At 29.9% G+C, this 26361-nt stretch overlaps 2 protein-coding genes and 1 non-coding gene across 10 annotated transcripts; 1 reads left to right on the forward strand and 2 right to left on the reverse strand.

Annotated features, from left to right (window-relative positions):
• Positions 1-5464: 5464 nt before the first annotated feature.
• On the reverse strand, positions 5465-16039 carry DFC (DHFS-FPGS homolog C). 8 transcript variants are annotated; one of them, XR_003605729.1, is made up of 17 exons: positions 15861-16039; positions 15560-15753; positions 15141-15206; positions 14734-14843; positions 14028-14088; positions 12361-12444; positions 9429-9485; positions 9197-9257; positions 8957-9003; positions 8722-8799; positions 8255-8413; positions 7626-7952; positions 7290-7368; positions 6749-6904; positions 6254-6453; positions 5838-6093; positions 5516-5756 (listed from the first exon to the last, which is right to left on the reverse strand). XR_003605729.1 is itself a non-coding variant. In XM_028078436.2 (16 exons), exons 2-16 carry the CDS (start codon positions 15710-15712, stop codon positions 5697-5699), a joined length of 1689 nt encoding a protein of 562 aa, XP_027934237.1. In that variant the 5' UTR covers positions 15713-15753; positions 15861-16039; the 3' UTR covers positions 5465-5696. The 8 variants fall into 8 exon arrangements, 7 of the variants coding, with proteins under 7 accessions (XP_027934237.1, XP_027934236.1, XP_085532404.1 ...); XM_028078436.2 differs by lacking the exon at positions 5838-6093 and having other exon boundaries at positions 5465-5756; positions 7626-7943; XM_028078435.2 differs by lacking the exon at positions 5838-6093 and having other exon boundaries at positions 5465-5756.
• Positions 16040-19512: 3473 nt separating this feature from the next.
• On the forward strand, positions 19513-19586 carry TRNAN-GUU (transfer RNA asparagine (anticodon GUU)). Its single transcript has one exon. It is a non-coding gene; the product is annotated as a tRNA-Asn (tRNA).
• A 74-nt stretch (positions 19587-19660) lies between these two features.
• Positions 19661-25086, reverse strand: PRFB3 (peptide chain release factor). Its single transcript, XM_028079424.2, has 6 exons — positions 24747-25086; positions 23424-23641; positions 22621-22821; positions 21789-22001; positions 21016-21196; positions 19661-20098 (listed from the first exon to the last, which is right to left on the reverse strand). Exons 1-6 carry the CDS (start codon positions 24940-24942, stop codon positions 19818-19820), a joined length of 1290 nt encoding a protein of 429 aa, XP_027935225.1. The 5' UTR covers positions 24943-25086; the 3' UTR covers positions 19661-19817.
• Between the last annotated feature and the right edge of the window lie 1275 nt (positions 25087-26361).

The raw sequence follows: 26361 nt of genomic DNA on the forward strand, positions 1-26361 counted from the left end.
TATTATTTTTATCCTATTCTAATTTAATCATTAAAAAAAAAGTAGTATAACAACCATCTAATTGTTGCATAAAGCTATGTATTTCAATAGTCAAATTCTACAATTTTAGTGTTCTCACCATTCTTCATAAATCCTATGATCAAATGAGAAATAATTTCACATGGCTAGTGATGTGTATTCTTAACATAATTTTTAATATATTTTTTTGTTGAAATAAATTTTTCTTACAAACAAAACAAATTTCACATATTTAATGTTGTGAGCTCTCAAACATTTTTAATATAATTTGTTGAAATATCCTATTATTTTATTATTCAATTTTGTAGCATTGATAGTTTTTTTAGGCATTAGTTACTTACATTAGTTATCATGTTAATTACACTCATAATTGAACACATGTTACTTTATACTAACTTTTTTTCTTTAGAAAATAGTTTTAAACCAAACCACTGAAATTTGACACAAATTAACTGGAGGATTCTAAGTTTCACAAATTCTTTTTTTTTAAGACTATTTGTTTCTCCGATTAAAAGTAATTTTTATAAATTAAAAAGTTATTAAATAAAACTAACTTAAAGTTTTGTTTTCTTAACTTTCTGTTTGACTCACTATTTAAAATGAGTCAATCGTAACTTGAATATTAGATAGAAATGAAAAAATATATATTTTATTTGATAAGTGACATAAATATCTCCAATTTTCCCATATCCAAAATAATTGAGTAGAATTATGAGTGATGAAAACGATAAATTAACATTTTACTGAACTTGTTTTTCAATTACAAACTCTAACTTAATGAAGATTGATTAATATGCAAGTGATACTGCAGGTAATTAACGATTTGGAAATTATATATAAATGAAGGTGGAATAGTTCAGTTGGTTAGAATGTGTATCTGTTAACACAAGGTTGGAGGTTTAAGTTCTCCTTCTAGCGTTTTTGTCTTCTTTTCCTGCTTTCTTATTTTCTTTTTGTTCTTTTTCATTTTTCGTTTTTCATTTTTTATTTATTCATATTATGCTCTTTATTTTGTTATATTTAGTGAATTCTCGTTTAAATAATATAGACTCCTTTTGTTTTATTATATCTTTAGTGAATATTCATTACGTTTTTTGATGAAAAACAAGAAATGTATTGGTTAGATCCAATTTTAAGACTCTTATTGGAACAAATAAATACGATGTATGACAAACTTAAAAATTATCATAAATAAGATTTATGATTTATTAGTCTATTAGTTCGATACTCTCATTTATAAATATAAGTATACTAGATGTTATTATATGTACACATGAAAATTATGAAAATCTAATTTTATTAGTGTCACTTAATAATATGATGTATTGATGTTTTGTATTCGTGTCTGATATATATTAGTGTCTGATACTTTAAGATATGTTATTCTCCATGTCTGATACTTTACTTTAAAATATGTTATTGATATTTATCAGTGGAGTATTTAATCTATAAAACAATAGTACTTTTATTATGACAATATATGATAATTTTTTTTTTATTTTGACAATGTTTAATACATATGATTTAATTTGGATTCACACAATAACAATCATATTATTATTATGTTTTTACAAAAAAATTGTACATTTTTTAATATGCATATATAACATATCATATTTTATTATTTTCAAAATAAACATATCAACTTATCAAATACGTGTATCATAACTTATTACTCTTTCTTACGATAATAAAGTGAATGAAGTTGGAAAATATAAACATAACATACTCTTTAATATTGATAAATAACATGGACGATAACAAAATACCCTTTAATATTATTATAATGGATACTAAATGGAGAGTTAGCTACAATTTTGTTATGTTTGGTTATATGATGTTTACAATAGATAAATATTTTTGTAATAGGATAATATAATAAAAAAACTATATATATAATTTTTTTACTGATAAAAGAAATGAAATTTATCACCAATCACAAGCATAACCCTTAGTGTATAGTTTTTCAAGCTTCTCCATCTTCAACTTAAGTGAACAAAAAAAAATAGACTAAGCTCGAAGAAAAGAAGTATTAACCTCGATCATAATGATTATTTTAAAAAATCAAGTTACGAGATAATGACTACTTTTTAAAATACCAATACACAGAGTATAATATAGAATTTTCGTTCTAAAATATTGTCTTCTAATTTGCTATTTCAAGACATATATGTTTTTCTAACTTATTTTGAATATCTCTACTCATTTGTATATTTTGAAATTTATCTAGTATTAGGAAGTGTAATATCTATATTCATCCTTTAAAAATGTAAAATCAAAATCTATTGTGAACAACTCGTAATAATCCTTATATCTCAAATGTATATGAAGTAAACAACTGTTAAGAATAATTCAAGTGTGAGTCAAAGTTTCATATTAGATAGAAAAAACAAAGTTAAACCCAATAAGATGAAAGACTTATGAACACATTATCTTAAAATTTTGGATTAAAAATGATATCAAATATCTTATATATATATATAAGACTAATGTCATATATATATATATATATATATATATATATATATAAACCCGACACTAACACTGATGTATATAAGTTATAAACTTGTCAAAAATACTTGAAATAAAAAAAATTGGAGGAACTTGTCAAAAAATACTCGTGATGTAAAACTTGTCAAATGATACCCATACATAGCTTTAAGAAACTAGAAGAAATAATAGTTTTATTGTAAATAAATAGTTACATCCAAAAATTGTTTGCTAGCTATTAGTAAAGCATAACTTATTGGTTAAGAATTAGACATAATTTCTTTTAAAAACTACCCAATATAAAAATATTTGTTATTCTTTTAAATATTCATGCTTTTATATAACTTACTAACATTAGGTTATGATTTGAGTGCTTGAGAAATTATCGTTCATAAACTATCATTTATCGTCTTTCATAATTTGGCTTCAGAATCTAGTTTTGGGTCTATCTATTTTATAAACTACCATCTAGTTTCGTCAGGTACTGCCAGTTGTTCAAAAAGGTACAAAAGCACAAATGATTTCTGCCTGTATTATTAACTCTCATTTATGGAGTAACACAAAGATATTACATTTACAACAAAACATGAGATCATTACAAGATCACAATTTTGCTGAATATCTCATGCGCATTGGAAATGGTATTGAACCAACACAAGTTGATGACATGGTTAAAATACCCCAACAACTAGCAATATCATGGGAAGGAGAAACCTCAATACAACACCTCATACACCAAACTTTTCCTCAATTACAATTTCATACATGGGATGCATCTTATATGGCTGAACGAGCCATACTAACTCCAAAAAATGAAGATGTAGAAAAACTTAATGACATAATTATCGATCTATTTCCAGAAGAAGATCGTAATTTGTTGTCATTTGATGAGGTTGAAGGAGACACATATCATTTATACCAACATGAGTACTTACACACTATTTGTCCAGGAGGTTTGCCACCACATAACTTAAAGGTTAAAAAAGGATCACCGTTAATGTTGTTGCGAAACATAGACCTTAAATCTGGGTTATGTAATGGGACAAGATTATTATGTCGTGGGTTCTATATGAACATGCTGGATGTTGAAATATTGACAGGTCACCATGCAGGAAAAAGAGCTTTCTTACCAAGAATTAAACATAAAACAACAGAGAGTGCAGGTCTTCCTTTTGTGCTTATTAGGAAACAATTCCCTGTGAGATTGAGTTTTGCAATTACTATAAATAAATCACAAGGACAAACTATACCTACCGTTGGAATTTACCTTCCACGACATGTTTTCAGCCATGGTCAATTATATGTTGCTTTATCAAGAGGTGTTTCTCAAACTTCCACAAAAATCCTTATTAAAGAAGGACACCTTGAAGGACAAGAAGGCATTTTTACCAAGAATGTTGTTTATAAGGAAATTTTGTTATCTCAAAACTAGGTATTGTTCGTTTTTTACTTCATTTATGTCATTAAAATGACTATATTTTCATATTCTACCTAATTATACTTATATTTACAACTACGATAATAAAATTCATCATATTTATTTTATACCTTGCAGGTACGATAATAACTAAGGACAACTTACACCTCAATGAAGAATTACATGTAAGTCATTTTTCCACAATTTTATACCACAAGAGGTGATATGCGATAAGTGTAGTTTTAAAAGTTTAGTTCCCAATCTTGCAATAGTTGACATTTTCTTCGTAGAATGCAAAATTTATGAACCAATGGAACACTTGGAAGGATGAATATTCACTCTCATTGGTTAGGCCAATAGACAACAAGGTAATCAAATTAATTCATTTCAACTATAATATGTCATGTTTACATATATCAATACAACTATATTGTGCATCGTGTTTACATATATTGTTCTTCAATTGTAGATTCATCATTTGAAAATTTATTCTATTGGTTGGGGATCCACTGTGATAACTGATAAAACACAACTTTCAAATCTAATCAAACGATAATTACTTTCTCAAAAGACATGTAGGTATTATGCACATTTAAAATTATTTACTTTCTTCCATTATTCTTCTATAATACCACAAAAAATCTTTATTCTTTTTTATTTAACTTCTTTCCATTACCAGGAAACAACAAAAATCATTACCAATCCATACTCGCTACAACAACAATCTTTGTGTTTATCAAAATATATGCATCAATGAGGTTATTACTATTTCTTCAATATTTGTATACCATTACATATACATTTAATGACTCATAAGTAAATAACATTATTCAATGATATTTTTTAGTTCTTTAAAACTCAACAACTTATGGACCATATCTTCTACAAAGAATTAAGAAGACTGCTTCAAAGGTAAATAAAGTTTTTTTTATTATCTATACATAATTCAATTGCTACATAATATTTCTGTTATTTGCATATATATTAGCAATAATATTTACTTTTTTTACAATGCAAGGAAGCTGAAACACATCCTAGACATCAATCTTTATTTGGCCTCCCAATTAAAGAAATGTTTAAAGATGTCAATCTATGATACTTTCATTTACTATTTTTTTCTGTATCATGTATGTATGAAATATATATTTCATTCTTTTAATGAATGTATATTTATAGACACCTACTAAAATAGTTTGTATATTTATAAACAACTACCATTGACTCCATCACATATAACTCATTAACTCCAAATCTTGATCAAATGTATTAAATATTAGTTGATATATAATTTTACGACTTAGTAATTTACTGTTTTCTTTTTCAACCAATCTACTTATACCCATCATAAATTGTAATCGATTATTCTTAATATTATACGTATAAATACATAAAAAAAAGCGAACACACAGGCGCGGCAGCGCCTGTGTTTTCGCTAGTATACCATAATACAATTCAACCCTCACTTTTATGTTTTCCTCATTTTACAATATTTAATGAATTTAACTATAATTATTTAAAATACTTGCACGATTAATAAAATTGACTAAAATACCACTATTTAAATAAATTGATTAAAATATTGACTAGAAATATCTAAAAAGGTTCTTGTTTCCATTTTTTGTTGTGGTGTAAAGAATTGAGCACATAATTGGTCAGAATTGTAAAGAATAAATCATTGTCAGACTATTGAGCAGTCACATGAGCATAATGTCTGCTAGGAGGATTGACAGAATGATAAGTTTTTGGTACAACAAAATGTCTTCAATTTAAATCATCTTTTCAAGAGCTTTAGCACATCCCCAACAAGATGCAGTGATCCAGTGACAAGAACCTGAAATCATTGGTAAGAATTGGCTTAGTTTAAGCGTAGTATTATAGGTACGTGGCTGTAAACATTGGGAACAACACTTACTTTTTTTCTGTCCCATGAATAAGGAGAAAAAAAATGTAAAAGGAAGCACCATTCTCCATCTTTCAAAGACAGATTATACGAACCAGTGGTTAACCAGAATAATACATCACTGGGTTTCACCACCATTAATGGTGAAATGTATAAGGCAAGGAAAAGAGAAGAAACAAATGTTACTAAATCCAACCCAACAGAATAAACTTGACTTTCAGGAACATAGTGGTTGAACAAGACGAGGTGTCATACACAAATGAGACACCTGTGCAGAACGGGAGAGAAAAAGGTGAAGTAAAGTTTGATTGTCAATGGAATTTAACTTCCTGATTAAATAAAAATTTTGAGATTTAACACCAACTAAGGAGTATCCATCCATTAGCCAAGTCAATATAAGGACCAAGTACCATCTACGTCATTGTTACCTGAAGTCTTGTGGAAGGGTGTTCTTTGACACAATCCTGCAGCCATTTGATTGTCAATGGTAATGAAGGTATTACTGCACTGCTCGCAAAACAGTTATGAGAATGATCACCACTTGAAGCATTATCGTTAAGAAACTCAGGAGGTGGTACGATCTCCTTGCTATCTATCTTGAAATCCTTCTCAATTGGCACGGTTATTTCTGCAGAAACGCAAAATAATGCTCAGATTAGAAAAGTCAAGCTTTGTCCTCCAAGCCATCATCTCAGCATGCTGGCCTGTCTCACTATTTCATCAGGCAATTTGCTATCATTACTCATTATATTTACCATTATCTGCGAACAACTAATATTTACCAATAAAGTTTCATTTCATTCTAAACATTGATATCTGAGTGTTATTTCCCCTTGAAGCTGTAAGAAAGACAATATGACCAACATCACTGTGAAGTCCCAAGAGACAACAAACATGTCACAAGCTGAAAAGACAAAGCATACCTTTCCCGTGTGTAATCTTCTCCCAAATTCTTTGGAGGTTAAATTGCCATGACAGATCTATGCCATGGAGGTCAGAAGAAATAACTGATGCACCAGAAACAACCTTACTATATTTTGACATATTTGGGACAAAAAGTGCTCTTGAGAAATGAATACCTAATCAAGGCTCAAAAAAAAGTAATTGCATTAGTGCAATGCAATTCATAAGCATCCATACACAAACAAATTCAAAGATAGTGAAGCAATAAAAAATGCAGAATGACTTAGACACCATTCCCTTTTTTCAACTATTTTTCTTTGAGCAGATTATCTAAACATGATGCAATATTTCACATAAATATATTGGAAATACATTAGCACCCCATGTGAAGAACTCAACTGATATGCTAGAAGGTTCAATGTAGTGTATAATTTAGTTTTAAATCCAGTCACAGCTTTTATATGTAAGAAAAACAACGTAAAGTCACAAGTCACACATAAGATAGCTTTTTTAGTAGAAGGTGAAAATAGCAAAATATGAGGTGCTTTGAAGTTGGAATACCTGAAGAAGCACATGTATTCACCAGCCGTGGAAGCAAAATATGGGGATTTCTCACATCTAAGCAATTGAATAGGAGAATCTACAATTAATCAATGCTGAATATTAGGAGAGAATTGATCATGAAATAAATGATCAAAAGAATTTCATGTCATACTTTTTCAGATTCAAGAAATCTCAACAAACATATTGATAAAAATAAACACGTCGATACAGAACTATATAAATAAATTATAAAAAGGAGGAAAGAAGCATCCAAGAAAGGATATACTATGATAAACAGCAAATGGTTAATCTACAGGAATATCTGTGACAATCAATTATTTTAAGAATATCTACCCGCTTAAAAGATTTCTCGTACTGCCCCAAGGTATTTCCTTTGTGTAGTATGTGACCATTTTCTGAAGATCCATCTGCCTTTTGCACTTCAAAAGACGACTCTGATGGAATTTCTACAGCATTAGAGAACCACTTTGCACAAGCCTCCATGCTCTCCGGACTATGAGCTCCATCCAAATAAAATATCAACTCTCCACAATTTTTGGACACAATTTCTGAACAGTGGGAATTTGAAGTGGAGGCATAAACAATCTGAGCCCTTCCAGAAAAATGAGCAGTTGAAAGGCCTCTCATAAATTCATCTGGCAAATTAGAATCCTGAAATTGCTATCATACAATGGAAAAAGTTAGGTGAAAATGATATTATAATGTAGACAGGAACATAAACATGTCTACACTAGATCATCAACTGATGAAAAATAATCAGTTAGAAGAATCTCAGAAAAAAAACAATTATCACGCACATGCAATGGAAAAAAAATTACAGGCTAATCCATCCTAAAGTATTAAAATGTGACCGACAAGGGACTCAACTTAAAAAATTCTTATAAAAGACATGTAATGCTGATATTGCCAATGTATTTAAGATTCTAATGCATGCATGAACCAAAAGTAATGGTTTAACCAACATTTTGATATTTCTTTTCCCAGTTCCCAGTTTTCTGAAGCCAGCATCTACAAAGTGAGACTGCAAGAGCAGCATTATAGAATTGGTGATCACCAGATAAACCAAGCTTTAATCCCTTTATTTGTTTACAATCTAAAGGTTCAGTCACTTCCAGGGGAACCTGCAGCCATTGAAAATAAGTAAACAATTAATAGCATTAACAATAGAGAAGCTCATATGCTCATCTGAGGTTGCAAATGTTCCGGCATGCTTATATGACTTCAGGCCTATATTTTCAAACTAAACCTGGCACGCTTTTATGGTGCCTTAATGTCTAGTAGTATTTTTGTGAACAGCATGCTCAGTCAAGGTGAGCAGAGGAGCCTATGACCATAACAAAAAGAAATTGGTATCGATAAGAAACAATTTCTTAGTGCTTTTTCCCTGAGGCAATTTATAACAGATGATGGGATTGAGAACAATGATTACCATGAGTTCTTTGGCTCTCTCAAGGATAACATCCATTGCTTCCGGAGGTTGTGGTACTGTGAAGGCAGGAACTTTAGGCTTCAAGAATAGGGAAGACATCAATTTTTCAGAAGATAACGCAAAAAGGGAAGTGAGGGAGCATACAAACACAAATAGAATAAAAGTACTACAAAAATCAGCTGATTTCCATATAAATCAATGCGCAAGTTTGGTTGGTAGGGTAGAATTTTAATACCTTAAAAATCCCTGCCTTGTGTGAAGCTATCTGTCCAAGAGTATCTCCTGCATAGATGTACTAATTTAAATACTTTTTCCATATTGTGGTAAATTCACTGTTGAAGAAAAAACACAGAAAATGAAGAATAAAAATGAGACTTTATTTGGATGGTGGAAATCACATTCCCCGACACAAGAAAATGTTAAGCTTTTTGAGTAAACAACATGCAAAACATCCAAAAGTATGAGACATACACACCCAATATTTCAGTGTGATCCATGCCAAGAGAAGTAATGCCACAAACAGTGGGCTTTTTTATCTGAAAGTTCGTAGTCATTTTTAAATGTATTAGTCATAAATCATATGCAACTGGTGGCAATTTCTTTAAACATTTTTCCTTTATTAGTTCAAGAAAATATATCAAACAGAAAATGTTGTTAACATTAATATTTTTGGAATACATCTGTGATACCATACATCAAATGCGTACCACATTAGTTGAGTCTTCTTTGCCTCCAAGTCCAACTTCAATAATGGCAGCATCAACCTACGAATGGGATTCAATTAAATGAAATATTAGCAGTGAGAAAAACAGTGGAGAAAAAGAAGAATAAAGAATGGCAACATAAGCAGATTAGTAAATATTAGTAAGCATAAAACTACAGGTAAAAGCCAAAAAATTGTATGCGTAACATCCTGCTATATTTGTCAATAAGTAATATTAATAAAGAGGTATTTTAATATTTATTTTTACTAAAAGCAAGTAGGAAATAACATCACTGTGCTATCTGCAATCTCAACTAGATTGGCACTCCAGACAACATCATTCATATGGGCATACTTAGATATTATTAAAGAGAAATACATAATGGGAAGGTCAAAACAAACCCAACAACAAAAACAAAACAAACCTATAAAAAGGTAAATGATGTGTCCCTACAGAAATCAATACTAAAAAAAAAGGCATAACATCCCACCAACTATCAATTTGATATTTAATACCTTATGCTGCAAGTAAGTCAGCACATCTATTACCCTCTCCATATATGTGTGAAACTTTGAACTTCATCTCCTTAAATAGGGCCATACAATTTAACCATCTATTCAAAAGCCTCCAAGGAACAATAGTAAAATTAGTAAATGCCATTAAGAGTATTTAGCTAATAGTTTAATTCTATACTTAAGTTAAAAGGAATATGTTATTAAAAGTTGGCCACTAGAGCTCATAGGGACAAGGTTATAAACCCTAACGCACTCAGATTCTCACATTTTAAATTAATGGGAGACAGAAGGAAAGAGAGAAATGAAAGGAGAAGACAAAAGAAAAAGAGTAGAGGCAAGGAGAGGAGAGAAGGAACTAGGCACCCCTTGGTTGTTAGTCAGTTATCTCCAGGGGACTGCAGCCACTTATGTGTTTCTTCTTCCCTGTAATTGTATGAATTGTATTGTGTGTCTCCTAAACATGTTTCCCCCTTCACCATGATAGTTTATCTACTTGTAGTGAGATTTGAAAGAATCTGCCATGACTAGTGTTCAATAGAGATTTCATATATTAATTGCAAGATAATGTCCGATTGAAGGATTGGGAAAGAGATTTTGATGGGGTATATGTTTTGCATTGTTTTATGTGTTCAATATTATGAGTTGGGTGGTTAGGAAGCCATTGATAACATTTGAGGATAGAAGCTGAAGATACAGAGTTTGTCAGAGTTCATGGGCATGAAAATTGCCCCCAATATTCAAGATAAAGTGTCACTCAATGTTCAAAAGTAAGAACGCTTTTGTCAATTCAAAATGCCTATAACTGTACTCGTTTCATTTGAAACCTGTATGAATTGTGATGTTTATGGCCATATATGGTGGTGAAGTATGTCAAGTAATGATTATGTGATTGTATATGAATATGAAAGGGTGTACTTTGGCAAGGGATGGGTAGTAACCCCTTCACAGCTCATACGATGACTAAAGAATGTTTATTATATTGTGTGTGTCACTAGGATACTGACTAAAACTATTGTTTCACTTGTTTATTCTAAAATGTTTTCAAATTAAGAAGGTCATGGAACAAGAAAGGAAACTTTTATTTAACTTTTACAGCTGTAGTAGCATGTTTAGAACCTTTAGTTTTCTACAATTAAGTAAAGAAATCTCCTGCAAGAGACTTATCCTTTTAAGAACTTGTAAGGTACCTTGATTATCTATGATTGAGATGTTATGTTTTTTATATTATATTGAGGTTTCCTATTTTAATTCTGCATTTCATGGATGCCAGTACAGTAATACCCACGATCACAAGGATGTTTCGGTATGAACTTGCAGCACGTTATACTCAAATAGAAGGTACAGCACATGAAGGGTAAAGATTGAGTAAGGATTCCTGAATCAAAAACATAATTTATCAACATGCAAACACACATATATTAACAAAACAGTGTTATTATGACAAAAGAAAATAGAATATTTGTTGGATTTCACCTTTGATTATTAGCAAATGATGAAGAACATAGTTTTCAAAGCCATTTAATTTAAGAATCATCTTGATAGTTTTAGATAGAAATAACATGCAAAAAACACATGGCAGCTGAGACAAAAAGTAATCCATCCCTGTAGAGATTGCAAGATATCCTTAAAATAGCTCAATAACTTTGTTAGGAGTCTCAACATTGGATAGGATAAGCTACTTGATGTGGTACCTAAACCAAGAGATTCTCTCACCTAATGGACTATCTTTGGGGTTGAGATCTACTTTTGTGCTCAAGTCCTTACAATTGATGTTTGCATTGAGAGCTGGGTTATAGAGAAAGTTACCTGTGGGCTAAGGTGCAAATTGAATACTAATAGAAGAGTGAAGCCATCTTAAGAAGAAAAGACCCACCACTGGGTTAGTGTCGAAAGGATGAAGTTACCATGGATGTTGGCCACTAAAGCGGGTGACAATGTTAGAGTTTCACATTGAGTGAGATTAACTACTTGATGTGATACTTAAGCCTATAGGTTATCCCACCTAATTTACCTTTTATTTTATTTTTACTTTAAAAAGTATGTAAGGTAACAGTAATTTCCTTTATGACAACATTCATTTGGAGAAAACAGATGCTCAGAATGCAAACAACATTCTGCAGGGAACAAAGGTAAAGACGTGTACTAGCAATGACATAATATTGTATAATTAGAAAGCATGGACAAACTGGTTTGGTTTGCTACTGCATTGTTCAGAACAAACTTAATCTTACACCTCCAAAACAATACAGGTAAAAAAATTGTAAATATCATTGGTTACTGGCTTCTGAAAATTCATAAAATGACAAGTACATACATCACGTCAAATCTTTCACATATGGCTACTGCCAACAAGGATATACAAAATATTTGCAAGGACAATTAATTAGAAACTCAATAAAAATCTGATACACACGGTTTACCTGTTCAGATATAAATATTTTGAATGCCAATATAGTAAGAAACAGAAATAGCGGGGGCATTGAAAGCTTCTCCGATGTGTTTTCCTGTGAAATAAAGCTTTAGGAATTGAGAAACTGCCACCAGGTGTTATGGATGATATATTCAGGTTATGTTATGAGGGAACTCTTCTAGAAATAGCAGGAAAAGTTAATCTTTACTTTATTTAATGATAGGGAACATTTTCATATGAGAATGATACACACTCCAAATATTTCAAGGGGGTCTAATCCACTCAACTTTCTAATTCTGAGAAAGTCGCCTAACAGTATTTCATTATTCCCCTTTTATCATAAGTAAAATGGATTACAATTAATAACAGAAAACTGCCCTAAATGGGCCCATGAAGGTGTGGCTCTACTTTTAAAATACACTTGCTTAACCTCAGGCCTTCTACCACATTGTTTCTTCTAACAAAAGGTTTCACATCTGAAACATGAATATTTGACTATTAAAATTGCAGTATACATCACAAAAATCACAGTTTCTCATCAAGATCAATGAGTAATGCAGAAAAGAAGAAATTACTTATAATATGAATTGATTTATATTTCTTTACATATGCACCCAAAATGCCCAGTCAATTTTTTAAAGTGGATTATCACAAGAATTTTCACTCTGAAACTACCAAAAATTTTGTAAGAAATGATAGCCATGAAGTTTGCTATGAGTTACGTTATATTTTCAGTCCCAAACACAGCTCTCTCCCTTTTTATCCACAAAGCTAAAATGGTTTATGGTATTTAGAAGATCTAAACAGAATAATGGAATAGGTATTCATAAAGAATCTCTCCCCCCACCCGCACTAAAGTATATGGTAACTAACATGCTACCAAAACCAAAAGCTTATTTCGTTGTTTTCATTGTCTCTACTGAGTATTGCCTAGTCTATTAATCCGTGGAGGCATTGTTGGAAACTATGGCCTGCCTCAATTACAGAGGTACAGTTTATATTACTTGTTGGCAATTTGACTTAACCCAATTTGTTTTAAGATGAAATCTAACAGATAGAAAAAAGGAATAGCAGCAGTTGATTACAGGCTACTGGGGTAGTATGCAAAGGAGGAACAACAAGCACATCGGGCATTTAACCAACCAGTTCACAAGGCATGTGGGACCAATAAACAGATTTGTGAGTGAGGTTTGAGAAGGGAGAAACCAAGCCCCTTGAAGTGCTTGCAGTGTCTCTACATATCCATTTCTGCGGTCATGAATTTTCCCTTACGTTATTGTAGATATTGGGCTAGTTTGTCTGTGCTTATTTAAAAAAGTGAATGTTTAATAAAATAAGCAGTTTTCTGCTTCTTCTTAAATAGGTATTTTTTTTTAATTGCTTATTTTAAAAACACATATTTTATCTTTAAACAAACTGACTAATTATCTGATATCAAGCAAAGAGAAGGGATTTTAGCTCTTTCCCTACAATGAAAGTGAGCTCTGTTGTTGAGTTACTATTAGTATATTATCAGAAGGCCAATAAGGAAAGGCAAAAAATTACTCTAATAGCCAATTCCTCTATTAAGTGTACATACAAGCAACTGCACTGCATTGCAGCTTAAAGCAATTCTTAAGATAAATTAGATAGATTTCAAAATTCCAAGGGTCTTTATAAAAATGTAATAAACAATACCTCCAATTGATTCCAACATTCCCAGAAATATTGCAAAAATTTGTCTTCAGATATGTCCATCCTACAGAGATAATAACAAGTCAGAATTTAATCCTATACAATTTCAAAAATAGGAGCAGACGGTGGAAATTTCAGCTAAACCACTACTGTAAAACAAATTGGCACCAACTATTTTTATGAATATTAAAAGAATTCTATTTGAAAATTCATACTTCCAAATCTAGACCTTATTTTCAGAAGGAAAATGGCGCTTTTTCTTTGTCCTCAAAAATAGGTAGCCCACTTGCTTCTTCTGTTTGAAGTTTAAACTTAATATTAGGTAATGGTTTTACTGACAAGATAATGAGGGTGCAGGGAAATAATATTATGAGATGCTCGGATGAACTACCCTCCAATTCCTCATGGACAACAAAAAAACATGGTGTTTTCTGTGAACATTTATAATTGAAATATACTGCAGCCAAGAAATTTATCTCATTACAGTTTCTTTTTTAAGTTGTATTGGGTAAAAAGCTTTAAACTTTTGCTATATATGTTCTGTACATTCATGCTCTACGATAAAGGAGAGGTAGGTTTGTGTATGTATCATGTGCATGTGGGAGTGAGTGAGAAAAGACTGCTGAAAAAATATGAGACATAAAATAGATTGATGGAATGCACATACAGTATCAGTCTTCTAGATAAGTTAGTTCATTCAATTACTAACCCATCAATACGAAATCGTTCCCGAACGTCAATTAGGTGAGGGGATGTGAAAACTCCAGTGCGAAAGCCACACTCCCTTAAAATTGCCTCACAGAATATGCATGTTGAACCCTGCAAGTAGTCCATTACAAAAGAGGGAAATTAAGGATAAATATGAATACCAGGGATGTGCTTACTGTAATGTCGGATACCTGACAACTAAAGATTAGTTAAACAACTGTTGTATAACCTCTTTATTCCAACCATCATAGACAAGCACCAACCAACTTGTTTAAAAGTTATATAATATTCATAACAATTATTTGTTTTTGAATCTTGAAGCAAAAAAAGAATTGTCTGAATTGACGTTCCAACAAATTGATAATTGATAAAATGCATAAAGAACTTGACAAGTAATGAAAAGAGTACCTTCCCCTTTGTGCCTGCCACATGAATAATGTTGAGCCTATTTATACCTTCCTCCAAACCCAGTATCTGTGTAGAAAGCATGCATTTCATTTTCTACTGTTCAAAGAAGTCTCCTGGAGCTTTTAGCCCTTACAAATATAATGAGAATCAAACAATTCATGGAATATTTTCATGGACTAGACGTGACTCCAAGGAAATGAAACACTTTATTTTCCCTAATTGGTAAAATGCATAAAGAATTTCAAGTCTGCTGACTTAACATCTCACAATCCATTTCTCTTTTGTTCCTTCTACTTCCGAATTTTAAATTGGGATGGGAAAAAAAGTAAGAAAACAACTCCAAAACTAACCAAGCCAAAACCAGGGTTATAATTACAAGCACCATCGAAATTCTTGGAAAATAGTTCAGCATATATTACCTTAAGATACAATGACATTATTTCTAATTTGTTAGCAATCGGTGGCTTTTCCCCTCGCCTTTGGCGAGTAATAAGAGATGAAATCTTCTCCATGGCAGCTTCGAATGAAGACAAATTTTGCTTTTGTCCATTGTTGACGACATTGTTTTCCATGTGAAAAGGAGCTTCTTCAGATGAAGTCTAATATATAAACCCTAAAACATGAAGCCACAAGAGATTTTCAGAAACACAATGTTGAGGTTTTGCAGGTCCTGCAATGCAAGTGACTCGAGCAAAGAGTGAGAGAGTGTAAGAGACTCACAGTGAGAAGAAAATGGAAGAAACAGAAAAGCTGAAATGATCTGAATATCAACTCAATCCTTTCTGAGTTTGTATTACAGAGTGAGGTTCACACATTTAGGATTGCACCACTTTCTTCACCAACGAAACCATGAGAATGTGCCATGTTCCACTTGTCTTTTTATTTCTTCTTAATATAAGGTTCTATTTATAACCACTTTTAGGTATAAATTATAAGCTTAAATAGTAGCTTGCTCGTAGTTTTCGATGTGATTTCACTGTTGATATTTTTTCAACTGGTTATTTTTGCTAACACAGTTAAAACAGTTAATGGATGTGAACAATAATTGTCACATGTCATTTTGTGATTTTTTAAATTTTTTTTAATTTTAAATAAAATGTACATGTGTCAAGCTTACATCATACCACGCATCATTTTTGTGATTTTTTAATTTTTTTTAATTTTTTAAATTTTTTTAATTAAAAAAAATTCACGTATCAAGCTAATATCATGTCACTTGTCAGAATTAGATTTTTATATTTAATTTGGTCCTAATATTCGTTATTTGTTTTCAATTTGATCCTAGTTTTTTTTAATTTAATATTTTTGTTCCTCTCCAAAGACAAAATATAATTTGTATATAAATGTTATATGGATATTCTTATTAAAATACATATTTTTATTAAATATTTTTAATTTAAAATTAGAGTTAGTTTAAAATTAAATATTTTTAACCTCTTAAAATTTTAAATTAATGGTGTTATTGTTTTTTTTCGTTTTAATTTTAAACTAACTCTAATTCTAAATTAAAAATATTTAACAAAAATATGCATTTTAATATATACAAATTAAATTTTGTCTCAATTTGGAGAAGAATAAAAATGTTAAATTTAAAAAAAAAAAATAGGACCAAATTGAAAATAATTAAGGAATATTGGAATCAAATTGAATATAAAAAACTGACTCTGACACGTGGCATGATATTAGCTTGACATGTGGATTTTTTTTAAATCAAAAAAAATTAAATTTTAAAAAAAAATTTAAAAAAATAAAAAATATTAAAAAATCACAAAAATGACTCGTGGCATGATATGGACTTGACACGTGTATATTTTTTTTAAATAAAAAAATTTTAAAATTTTTTAAAAAAATACAAAAAATTAAAAAAATCAAAAAAATCACAAAATGACATGTGGCGGTTACTATTCACAACCGTTAACTATTTTATCGGTGTTAGAGAAAAGGACCAAATTGAAAAATATTTACCAATATTAGGATGAAATTGAAAAAAAAAATCAACAATAGGACCACATTAAAAAAACTGAACGAAAACTAGGAACAAAGTATTATTTATGTCTAAATTATAACTGATTTATCCATAAATTTGTGGATAATATGTAATATGTAGTTTCTTTAAATTTTTAATTTTAATTTGTAATCAAATGAATATGTCGAATAACATCCGTGGATATATTTATTTTAAAAATAATAAAATATTACATAAGTATTTTTGAAAATATAAAATTATATTGTATAAATACAAATTACAATCGCATATATTAAAATTTATTAATATAAAAGTTTATAAATTATTATTGTTATAAAAAAATTATTTTTTTATAAATTAAATATTTCATTAATAAATATCTATAAAATATTTTAAAATATCAATATAAACACATGTAAGTTATATATAATGTAAATATAAATTGAGTTTAATTTATTAAAAAATATTAATTTTTACTTTATTTTTTTCTTGAAAAATATTTATAAAATGAATTGGTTTAGATAAACATGTTATTAATGTTTATCCATAAATAATTTCATATTAATTATCATTCTAAATTTGAAATTTTATATATATATATATATATATATATATATATAAAGATACAAAGAAGATTATCTTTGTATATATAATTTTACTTTGTATTATATTATATTGTTAATTTATTTTTTAATAATAATTATTATATTAAATTTTTTTATTTAAAACTGTCATGAATTTCATTTACTATTATTTTTTTTCATTATATTTTTAATTTCTACTAATAATTATGTATTTTTTATTATTATTTTAATTTTTTTTTAAAACTTAAAAAATAAAATATTAGCAGAAACACTTATATACATATGGGTGACAATTTAGTGTGTAAACATCGTGCTATATTTTCATATTTTAAATATTAATTTTTATTTTTATGTTCATTTCAATCAAGTCTTTGTATACTTTCCTACATTATTTAAAGACCAAATATTAAAAGGAATACTATTTCAAACGTGAGGAAATGGAAAATGGTAGCATATGAAGTGTTTGAACACATAATATTGGGCAAAAAACCCTTAGTTAACATATGTGGGAATAACTATTTCAATTAACATCAATTGAAAATAATTTCACCCGTCAACAAAAAAAAAATTGTGACTAATTATAGGTGAGAAGCAAGGTTGAAATAAACAAAAAGAAAAGAAAAAGAAAAGAAGCTCTAGTGATAACAATATAAAAATAATCACGACAAACTTTAACTAAAAAATAAATAAAATTCATCAACATAAATATAAAATAATTAAGTTCGGCTTCACTTCAACCAACAACATCTTTATTGAAGTTTGTCGATGATCCAATTTGAAGCATAACAAGATAGAAAATGTAAAAGAAAAAATGTCATATATTTGAAAAGTAAAAGACCATAAAAAAATTAAAGTTTTCTTTTTAAGTAAAGTTTGATATGATTTAGTTTTAAGTAGTCAAATAATTTTTGTAAATTTCTAAATTTTAGTTCCTTTTAAAATTATCTATCAAAATGATATATATTTTTTGTTTTTTGTTTTTTAAAAAACTATTTCTCTGTAAAGATAAATTATCTTAAGTATCCATCTATACACATTCATTATTTAAATGAACTTCCTGAGAAAAAATGTTTGTTGTATTCAAAGTTTGTTTCGATATTGATTCAAATTATGGTTGCTATAAAACCAATAATCACACATTTACCAAGATTAATTCAGTTTAAAATGTTCTAATATCATTTTCTTAACAAAAAAAAAAAGAAGGGAAGTTTATGAAGGACATTTTCTATAAGCATTTTTAAGAGAGGAAAGTAAATAGTAAAAATAATTTTGTAGTAGTTAGAGTCACTTTATATATAAATATTTTTTATCATTCTCTCACATAATTACTTTTTTAAAATTAAAACTAAATTATGCAAATATTTATTTTAAAAAAATACTTATAGAAAAATTCATCCATGATCCTCTAATCTCAAATCATTCATCTATTCCATGAAAAAAAAAATCTTTTATCTACTATCAGCATCATTGTTCCGATCTGAAATCACTTATCCACAAATAAATTAGACATATGCTAGTTTATCTAAAAAGTGCTTCTCCAATGCATTAAACTATTTTGTTCTGTTTGCTTCTAAAAGAATATCTCAATTATCAAATTAAAATTCAACATCAAACCACTGTTTTAAAAGTAAATTCAAATAAATTAAGCAGATGAATTTATGTATTCACCGAAGTTTTGTTTTAACAGGTTATTTATTCCACATATGATTAAAATTAATTTCTTAAATTAAGAACTTATTAAATAGAACTATATTTTTAAATTAAACAAAGTTTAAAGGGATAAAATTGAATAACTATCAAAGTTTCATATATCATTAACAAAGCTGGAATAGCTCAGTTGGTTAGAGCGTGTGGCTGTTAACCACAAGGTCGGAGGTTCAAGCCCTCCTTCTAGCGTTTTTGTTTTGCATTATTCCATTTTATGAATTTTTTTGTTTATTAACATAACCAATAAACCTCCAACATCAATATAGACCAAAATGCATAAACTGATGCATTCTTTTCTCATCAAATCAAGGGATTGAAGTAAATCCTGAAAATATTGAAGGACTGAAAGAGTGAACAATTTCACTACAATTGCAATTGCAAAATGATCATATGGTGCTGTATGAAATATGGATTCAGACCTTATGACACGGTTCTGCTACTAATATGAGCTGCAATTAGGGTGCCAATATTCCCCTCAAGAACATAGTTCAGGTCTGGCATCTCAATGCCTGTCTTTACATCATGTACTAACTTGTACGGATGAAAAACGTACCTCCTAGTTTCTTCTTCCCATGGATTCAAAATGTTGTCCTTCTCTATACTTTTTATGCTTCCAACTTCTTGTTCCCTTGCTATCACTAGAAGTTTGGCTTTAAGTCTGTTTAGTGCTTTCATCTTATTTGCAAACAGACTTCTCTCACCTTCACAAAGAAACCATCAAATGTAATCAAGTAAAATCTCCATTCATATGCTTCTCAAATTTTTCATTTTCAAAGTATAAGGGAAACTGATTTGGTAGTAATTTAGTTCTATCAGCATTGGAATGTGGTCAAAAAGCAATAACAATCTAAAAAGCATTCTCTCAATTATGCTTAAGATGCAGCAAAGAGTCTGATACGCTTCTTTTCTTTCACTTCTATTTCATATATAAAAAATCCATAATTACCATGTTCACATGAAGCATAATAAACTTTTGTAAGCTATGACCTCTTGCATAACAGAGTAATCAAGATCAGGACAATAAAGTTGAGTTAGGCTTAAACTGATTTTAATATTTGTTTCTCTTTAACATAGCAAAGAGAGTAAGAAACCAAATTGTAGTAAGGTGAGTTTTTTGCTACCAATTTCTCCTAAAAAACATTAACAGCAGATTTACACAATCTTATATACCTCAATACATTACTGCAGCAAGCAATTCACTGCACATTATATGCATCATTAAGTAGAGTATGAGACATATAGCTCTATCAATTCCCAACCTTTTTTATCATGAATGTGGTGTGGAACCTAATTTGATAAGGTTTTAATCCTAGTAAGATAAAGTGAAAGACCCAACAAAAAAACCAGGTCAAAGGAGTATGTTTATGTAAGTAGAAATCTTCAGTAGCCTAACACATCGTCAAAAGCAAAAAAAAAAAGGAGAAAAAATAGCACAACCTATATAGGACATATTGCAATTTCATTATCATATTCCGGAACATACTTGAATATATATATATATATATATATATATATATATATATATATATATATATATATATATATATATATATATAATGATAGAAGAAAAGGAACTAAAACTGATAAGCAAACATCTGAAACACAAACATATGCATACCAGAAGATTGGACACTTATGCCGGTAGGTAGATGCTGAATGCAAACTGAAAGATCTGTTTGTCTCTTGTTTTCCCCTTGGATAGACGGAGATGAGATAATCAAATCCTCAGAATCAATTTCAAGATCACAAGCATTATTCTCAAAGAACATGGGAATGACATCTATAGTTGCTGAGCTAGCCTGCAAATTTTTGAATTAGCAAACATAATTACTTCATCAAATTCCAATAATTAGTTCATAATATATAAGGTTATTCTAATGATTGTTTTAATATAACCCAGTTCACTATAGTAATAATGGGTCAATCCTCATCATAGCAACTCAAGAGAGGTCACAGTGATCACAACTTTGGGATGCTCTCCTTGATATTTCATCAAATCCAGCAGAATCCACCATTAGATTTTACTGTGCAATATATTACATAGTTATATTGTGTAGATATAACATGATACAATATCTTCTACTATGCATGGATAATTATGATTATTTCGGTGTATTATATTAAAAATTTATATTGATAGTTTTTTCTATACATGTTCATGCATGCACAGTAAAATCTAATGGTGATGTCTATGTAGAGTATTCATATTATCTGATGGAATTACAAATATTATGAAGTGGAATAGGGATTAATACTCTGTATTAGGAATTAGAAGAATTTCTTCTCAAAAAGAGTTTTTCTATAATGTAATTCAATAGTATGCAACAAACAAAGTACACAAGAAAGGAAAATCAGTTTGCAATTACATAGGAAGAACGGAAATGTTCAAACCTCAAGCTGAGAAGATTCATTTGAAGAACCTCTTATCAAGTGGTGAGCTCCTTTTTCCCCTGAAAGATAACCATATGCACACTCAAACTCAAACTCTATAGTTGCAGAATTAATTCCTCCATTCTTGGACAGACACTTGTCAACAATCCTTCCTTCATAACCTTGTCTTTTGGCCCATCCAAGATACATACTTAGAAGCTGTTCTGCCCAGAGCTTGATTTACACAAAAAGTAGGCCAAGGACAACAGAAATAATTTACATAAATATTTTAAGGAAAAAAAAAACTAGAACATAAAGCAAACGATCAGAAGCTATGTTTCACAAAGTCTGGATGAAATATGTGTTTATTATATGTATAACACTGAAAAAATTGGTTATTTCTTCATATATATGAATGAGGTTTTGCTAAATAACCATAAGTCTAATCATATGAAGCTTTCGTGTACTAGTTACTGCTCCAAGAATGAAGCAATACTAGAACTCTGACACTAGAAATTTTAATATTTTAAAGTGGAAAAAACAGATTTGCAGATGGAATTTGATTTCCACAGAACTAAGTAGGAACTTATGACTGATACAGCTACACAATGGCAAATTAAAAATTCTACTTCTTTGCAAGAGGTGAACGAAAGATGATATTTAACACCTTTATGCTTCCAAACTATATACATTTATATTTAAAAACAACTGCTGGAGTGAAGAATCAATTTTAGAATGCATCATAATCAGGATTAAGTTTTACTAATGTAATAGCATAAAATTTTACAATAACCAGATTCATAAGTTATAGTTAAACATAATCACAATGAAGTTCAAACATTACATATCAAACCTTTGGATGGATGTCATCAGGTGAAGCTTTAATAACCAAACATGCTCCTGCCATATCAAATGGACCCTTAAGAAGCTTAGAAATCTCATACTGATCTAGAATATCACTCACACCCAATGATGCTTCATATGCTTGTTTATAAAGCCCATAATCAATAGCATTCATCTCAGCCAACTGATTGATCAGCTTTGCTTCCTCTACCTGGAGGACAAACAACAAGGAATCATATCCTTTTCAAATAATAAAAAGTAAAGAAAAATAAAATAAACTAGCATGGCCTATATTATTTGTTTTAGTGGTGTTAGCAAAGTTATGTTTTGAGCCATATGACCAGGAAAGCCACAATTTTCACTTGTTAGCAAAGTTCTAGCCAACCTTCACAAAATAGTGATTTCCCAAGCTATACATATGGTTTATCATTCACCACTTTTAAGAAGTATGGTGGATCCAAGGCAGAAAGAGGTTTAACTATACAACAGAAGTTTACAGTAGCTAGAGCTTAGAGGTAATATAATTCTGATTGAATGAGAAGATGCCATGCACAAACACAAGGCCATCTTTGAGCTTTACAGAACAGCGATCTGACTAAAGATCATAATTAGAATTATGTTCTACATAGAAGTGTTCTTTGTACATTTCTTTCTTCAGTGTAATTGCTGCATTTCATTTTATTTTTCTGTCAGTGCATCAAAGTCCCCACTTACACAATTATCATTTCATACCTAGCCAATTAAATTTCTATAGAAGAGAAGATAAATAATACTGTGAAAATTCAGATGAAACTGATGGAAACAGACCATCACCTTGTATTTCATGTCCTTTAAGGAATCAACTACTTTGGCACTGTTAGCCAACTTGACAAGGACGTCATTGGACTTAGCTGGATCATCCCACATATCAAAATCACGCACCATTTCTTCCTGCTTAATCCTTGTTGCTTCTTCAATTTCCAAGGCTGTCGATGTGAATGTTTCAGCGCGAAGAACTGCATCTTCAATTTTCCTTTTTAGAGAAAATAAACCTGATCATATTTGAATGGTTATTATGACTGATGAAGATAATAAGTGAAATAAAGTACTAGTCACCTGCAGCTAATATAACAGACTATCCTATTGTGAATCATTATGTTATATCCACTTCACTTAAATGATTAGCAGAAGAGTCATTAAACTATCAAAAACCTTCAATTAGCTTAAAATTTTCTCTGAGGGTTTGGTTGGGCCGTTAAATTAAGAAGGATGAGGACAAAGAAGAAATCAAGTGAATATTTCTACATCATAATAGTCACTTTCATGGCATCAAATTTAGAAAGGTGAAAATAGATATGCAAGATCCATTAAGTATAATAGATGCAACTAGCATGAAGTATATATGATAACTACAAGGAGAAACATTCTTCAAAGTCTTAACTGAAAGAGATAACATTTATTACATACAAAGAAAACAAAATCATCCCAACGTGTTCCATGTAAGTAAATGAAGCATTACCCCTTAACCATTACCCATAGGGCATGGGTAACCAGCTATACCTTGTACATAATAAAACGTTTTTTCAGTTTCTCTGTTTTTATCATACCATGTAACCCAACAACTTAGTTATCTAAACAGGTTACATGGTAAGAGGTATCCCAGAGACATTTCCCATAATCAGATGAGTGAATCGTTTATCACATCGACACGGTTCTTAAGACCTTGTCCTCATGTTCTGTTGAAATTAGACACACAAAAAGGTATTGAACCTAACAAGCCTGAAACTCCACTATCGGTGACATTGGTTGGAATATCTATTGGAAATCACAATCATGTTATCATCATCAAAATCTTGTTCCAGACTGAAAACACAGTCCGTGAAATTCAAATTAAAGGTGATATTTTTCAAGACTTGTATCCAATAATACCTCTTCAAACCTCACTCATTGACTTTCCACCATCCCATTTCACCCCTACAAGCAAAAGGGCAATCACAAACATAAATAGTAACAAGAGCCACATCCACATTGATTGAACCACCAAAGGTACTTTATCACAGACCAAAAACAACATAAGCATCAACCAAAAGCAGTCAGAACATGTTCTAATACACACACACACACACACAAAAAAAAAGATAGCATTTTGAAACAGACCCACTTGATTGTAGATGTCCTTGTTGTTAGCCATTGAACTACTACAAGCTCTGATTCTGACAGAACATTGAAACAGCTGAACATGCGGCTTCTTCTTTCCCAGAGAAGAGTGCCATTTAGAGCATAAAGAAGATGCAACTTCATGAACCGTTCTTGTTGGACAAGCATGTTCAGACACCATAGTTGCCATAACCATTAAGCGGATGAAGAAGCCCTTGTTTTGTTTTGTTTTCCGGTGAAGTGAAAGGTGCTATGTTCGAAAGCTCCCACGACCGTTTTGTGTTTTGTTGTGACCGAAGCAAAACTGAAACACCGAAACTTTGTTCCACATATTGCCTTATCCTGAAAGCGGTAATCAATTTAAGAAATTTGATTCGCTGTGAAATAAGACAAGTGCACTACTTCACAACCACAACAGTTTCGCGTTTATGTTATATTAATCGCTTCATTTAGTTTTTAACATCAGTAATTTATCACACATCCTAGATAAAATAATTAAATTACTCACCATTCTAAATATATATATTACTACCCTTTTAATCAAACAATGTGTTTCAATGAATTAAAATATTATCTTTATCATGATCTGAAAATTTGAGATGTAATAATTGTCATATTATTTTCTATCTTTCACACGTATATAAATGAGATTGTGACAAGATTAATCTAGTAATGGTTTGAGTCAATCACTAACAAATAACTCATATATAAAGGGTCTTTGTCTATGTTCCAAGATTATAAAATTTTTCTTTACATTATGAAAGTTGACATATATAATCTTTAAACAACTTTCTAGAAGTTTGATACAAACCTTAGGTGCTCATAGATATACATGTCAATTCAAGTATGCATTTGGTGGAAAATATAAAAAAAATATTGAATTATGTATTAAAATATTTTGTAGTTTTTCAAAATAATAGAATGCATGAAAATAATGAAATCATGTTTTAAAGTTGATAAACCTACTATCAATATTTTTACAAGATTAACACCTAATTAATACATACACAACTTTAAGTGGATAAATTTACTCTCAAAATATATTTTAAAAATTTAGTTCAACAAATTTTTCTTTTTTAAAATCATATAACATATCAATAATTAGAATTGTAAAAATAAAGGATTGATTATTTAGTAAGCTAATCTAAATTCGACTCATTTATTAATGAGTTTGAGAAATTTGAGTCCATTCCAACTTAGTAGGAGTTAGTTGGTTAAATGGATTGTTCCATTCAATTAAAAAAATTAAAACACATTCAATTAAAAAAAATATTTTTTTAATTTGACTTTTTTTTTAATATGTCAACATCCAAAAAGTACAAATCTATTTTATTTTATTTTTTTCATTTTAGACCGTCACCCAAAAACTAAATCATAGTTCAAAATAAAATCTAAATAATTTTAATAATTTTTGTATGTTCGAGTTGGTGAGCCGGATTCTTAATGGGTCAGGTCCATTTTTGGTTCGTATTATTTTTTTCTAATTCAACCCGGCTCAAACCTATGGTTGGCCAAGTTGACTCAAAAGTCTTAACCTAATTTGATAATTGTATCAATATTAAACAATTTAGGTTTAATAATTCTTTTGGACTCTGTTCGTTCAAAAATATTAAGT

This window comes from Vigna unguiculata, chromosome 7 (assembly GCF_037176805.1).
Source record: "Vigna unguiculata cultivar grain cowpea cultivar isolate G323 ecotype 2 chromosome 7, ASM3717680v1, whole genome shotgun sequence".
NCBI lineage: Eukaryota > Viridiplantae > Streptophyta > Magnoliopsida > Fabales > Fabaceae > Vigna > Vigna unguiculata.

Excerpts from the sequence above, each read along its gene's own strand:
- PRFB3 (XM_028079424.2), bottom strand. The coding sequence starts at position 24,942 with ATGGTTATGGCAACTATGGTGTCTGAACATGCTTGTCCAACAAGAACG. Across the intron at positions 23,642-24,746 it reads GGACATCTACAATCAAGTGG|GTTTATTTTCTCTAAAAAGG; the intron begins GTCTGTTTCAAA and ends AAATATGATCAG. Across the intron at positions 22,002-22,620 it reads CTGATGACATCCATCCAAAG|CTCTGGGCAGAACAGCTTCT; the intron begins GTTTGATATGTA and ends GTGTAAATCAAG.
- DFC (XM_028078435.2), bottom strand. The coding sequence starts at position 15,712 with ATGGAAAACAATGTCGTCAACAATGGACAAAAGCAAAATTTGTCTTCA. Across the intron at positions 14,844-15,140 it reads TGGCAGGCACAAAGGGGAAG|GGTTCAACATGCATATTCTG; the intron begins GTACTCTTTTCA and ends GACTACTTGCAG. Across the intron at positions 6,905-7,289 it reads GAATACATGTGCTTCTTCAG|GTATTCATTTCTCAAGAGCA; the intron begins GTATTCCAACTT and ends AGCCTTGATTAG.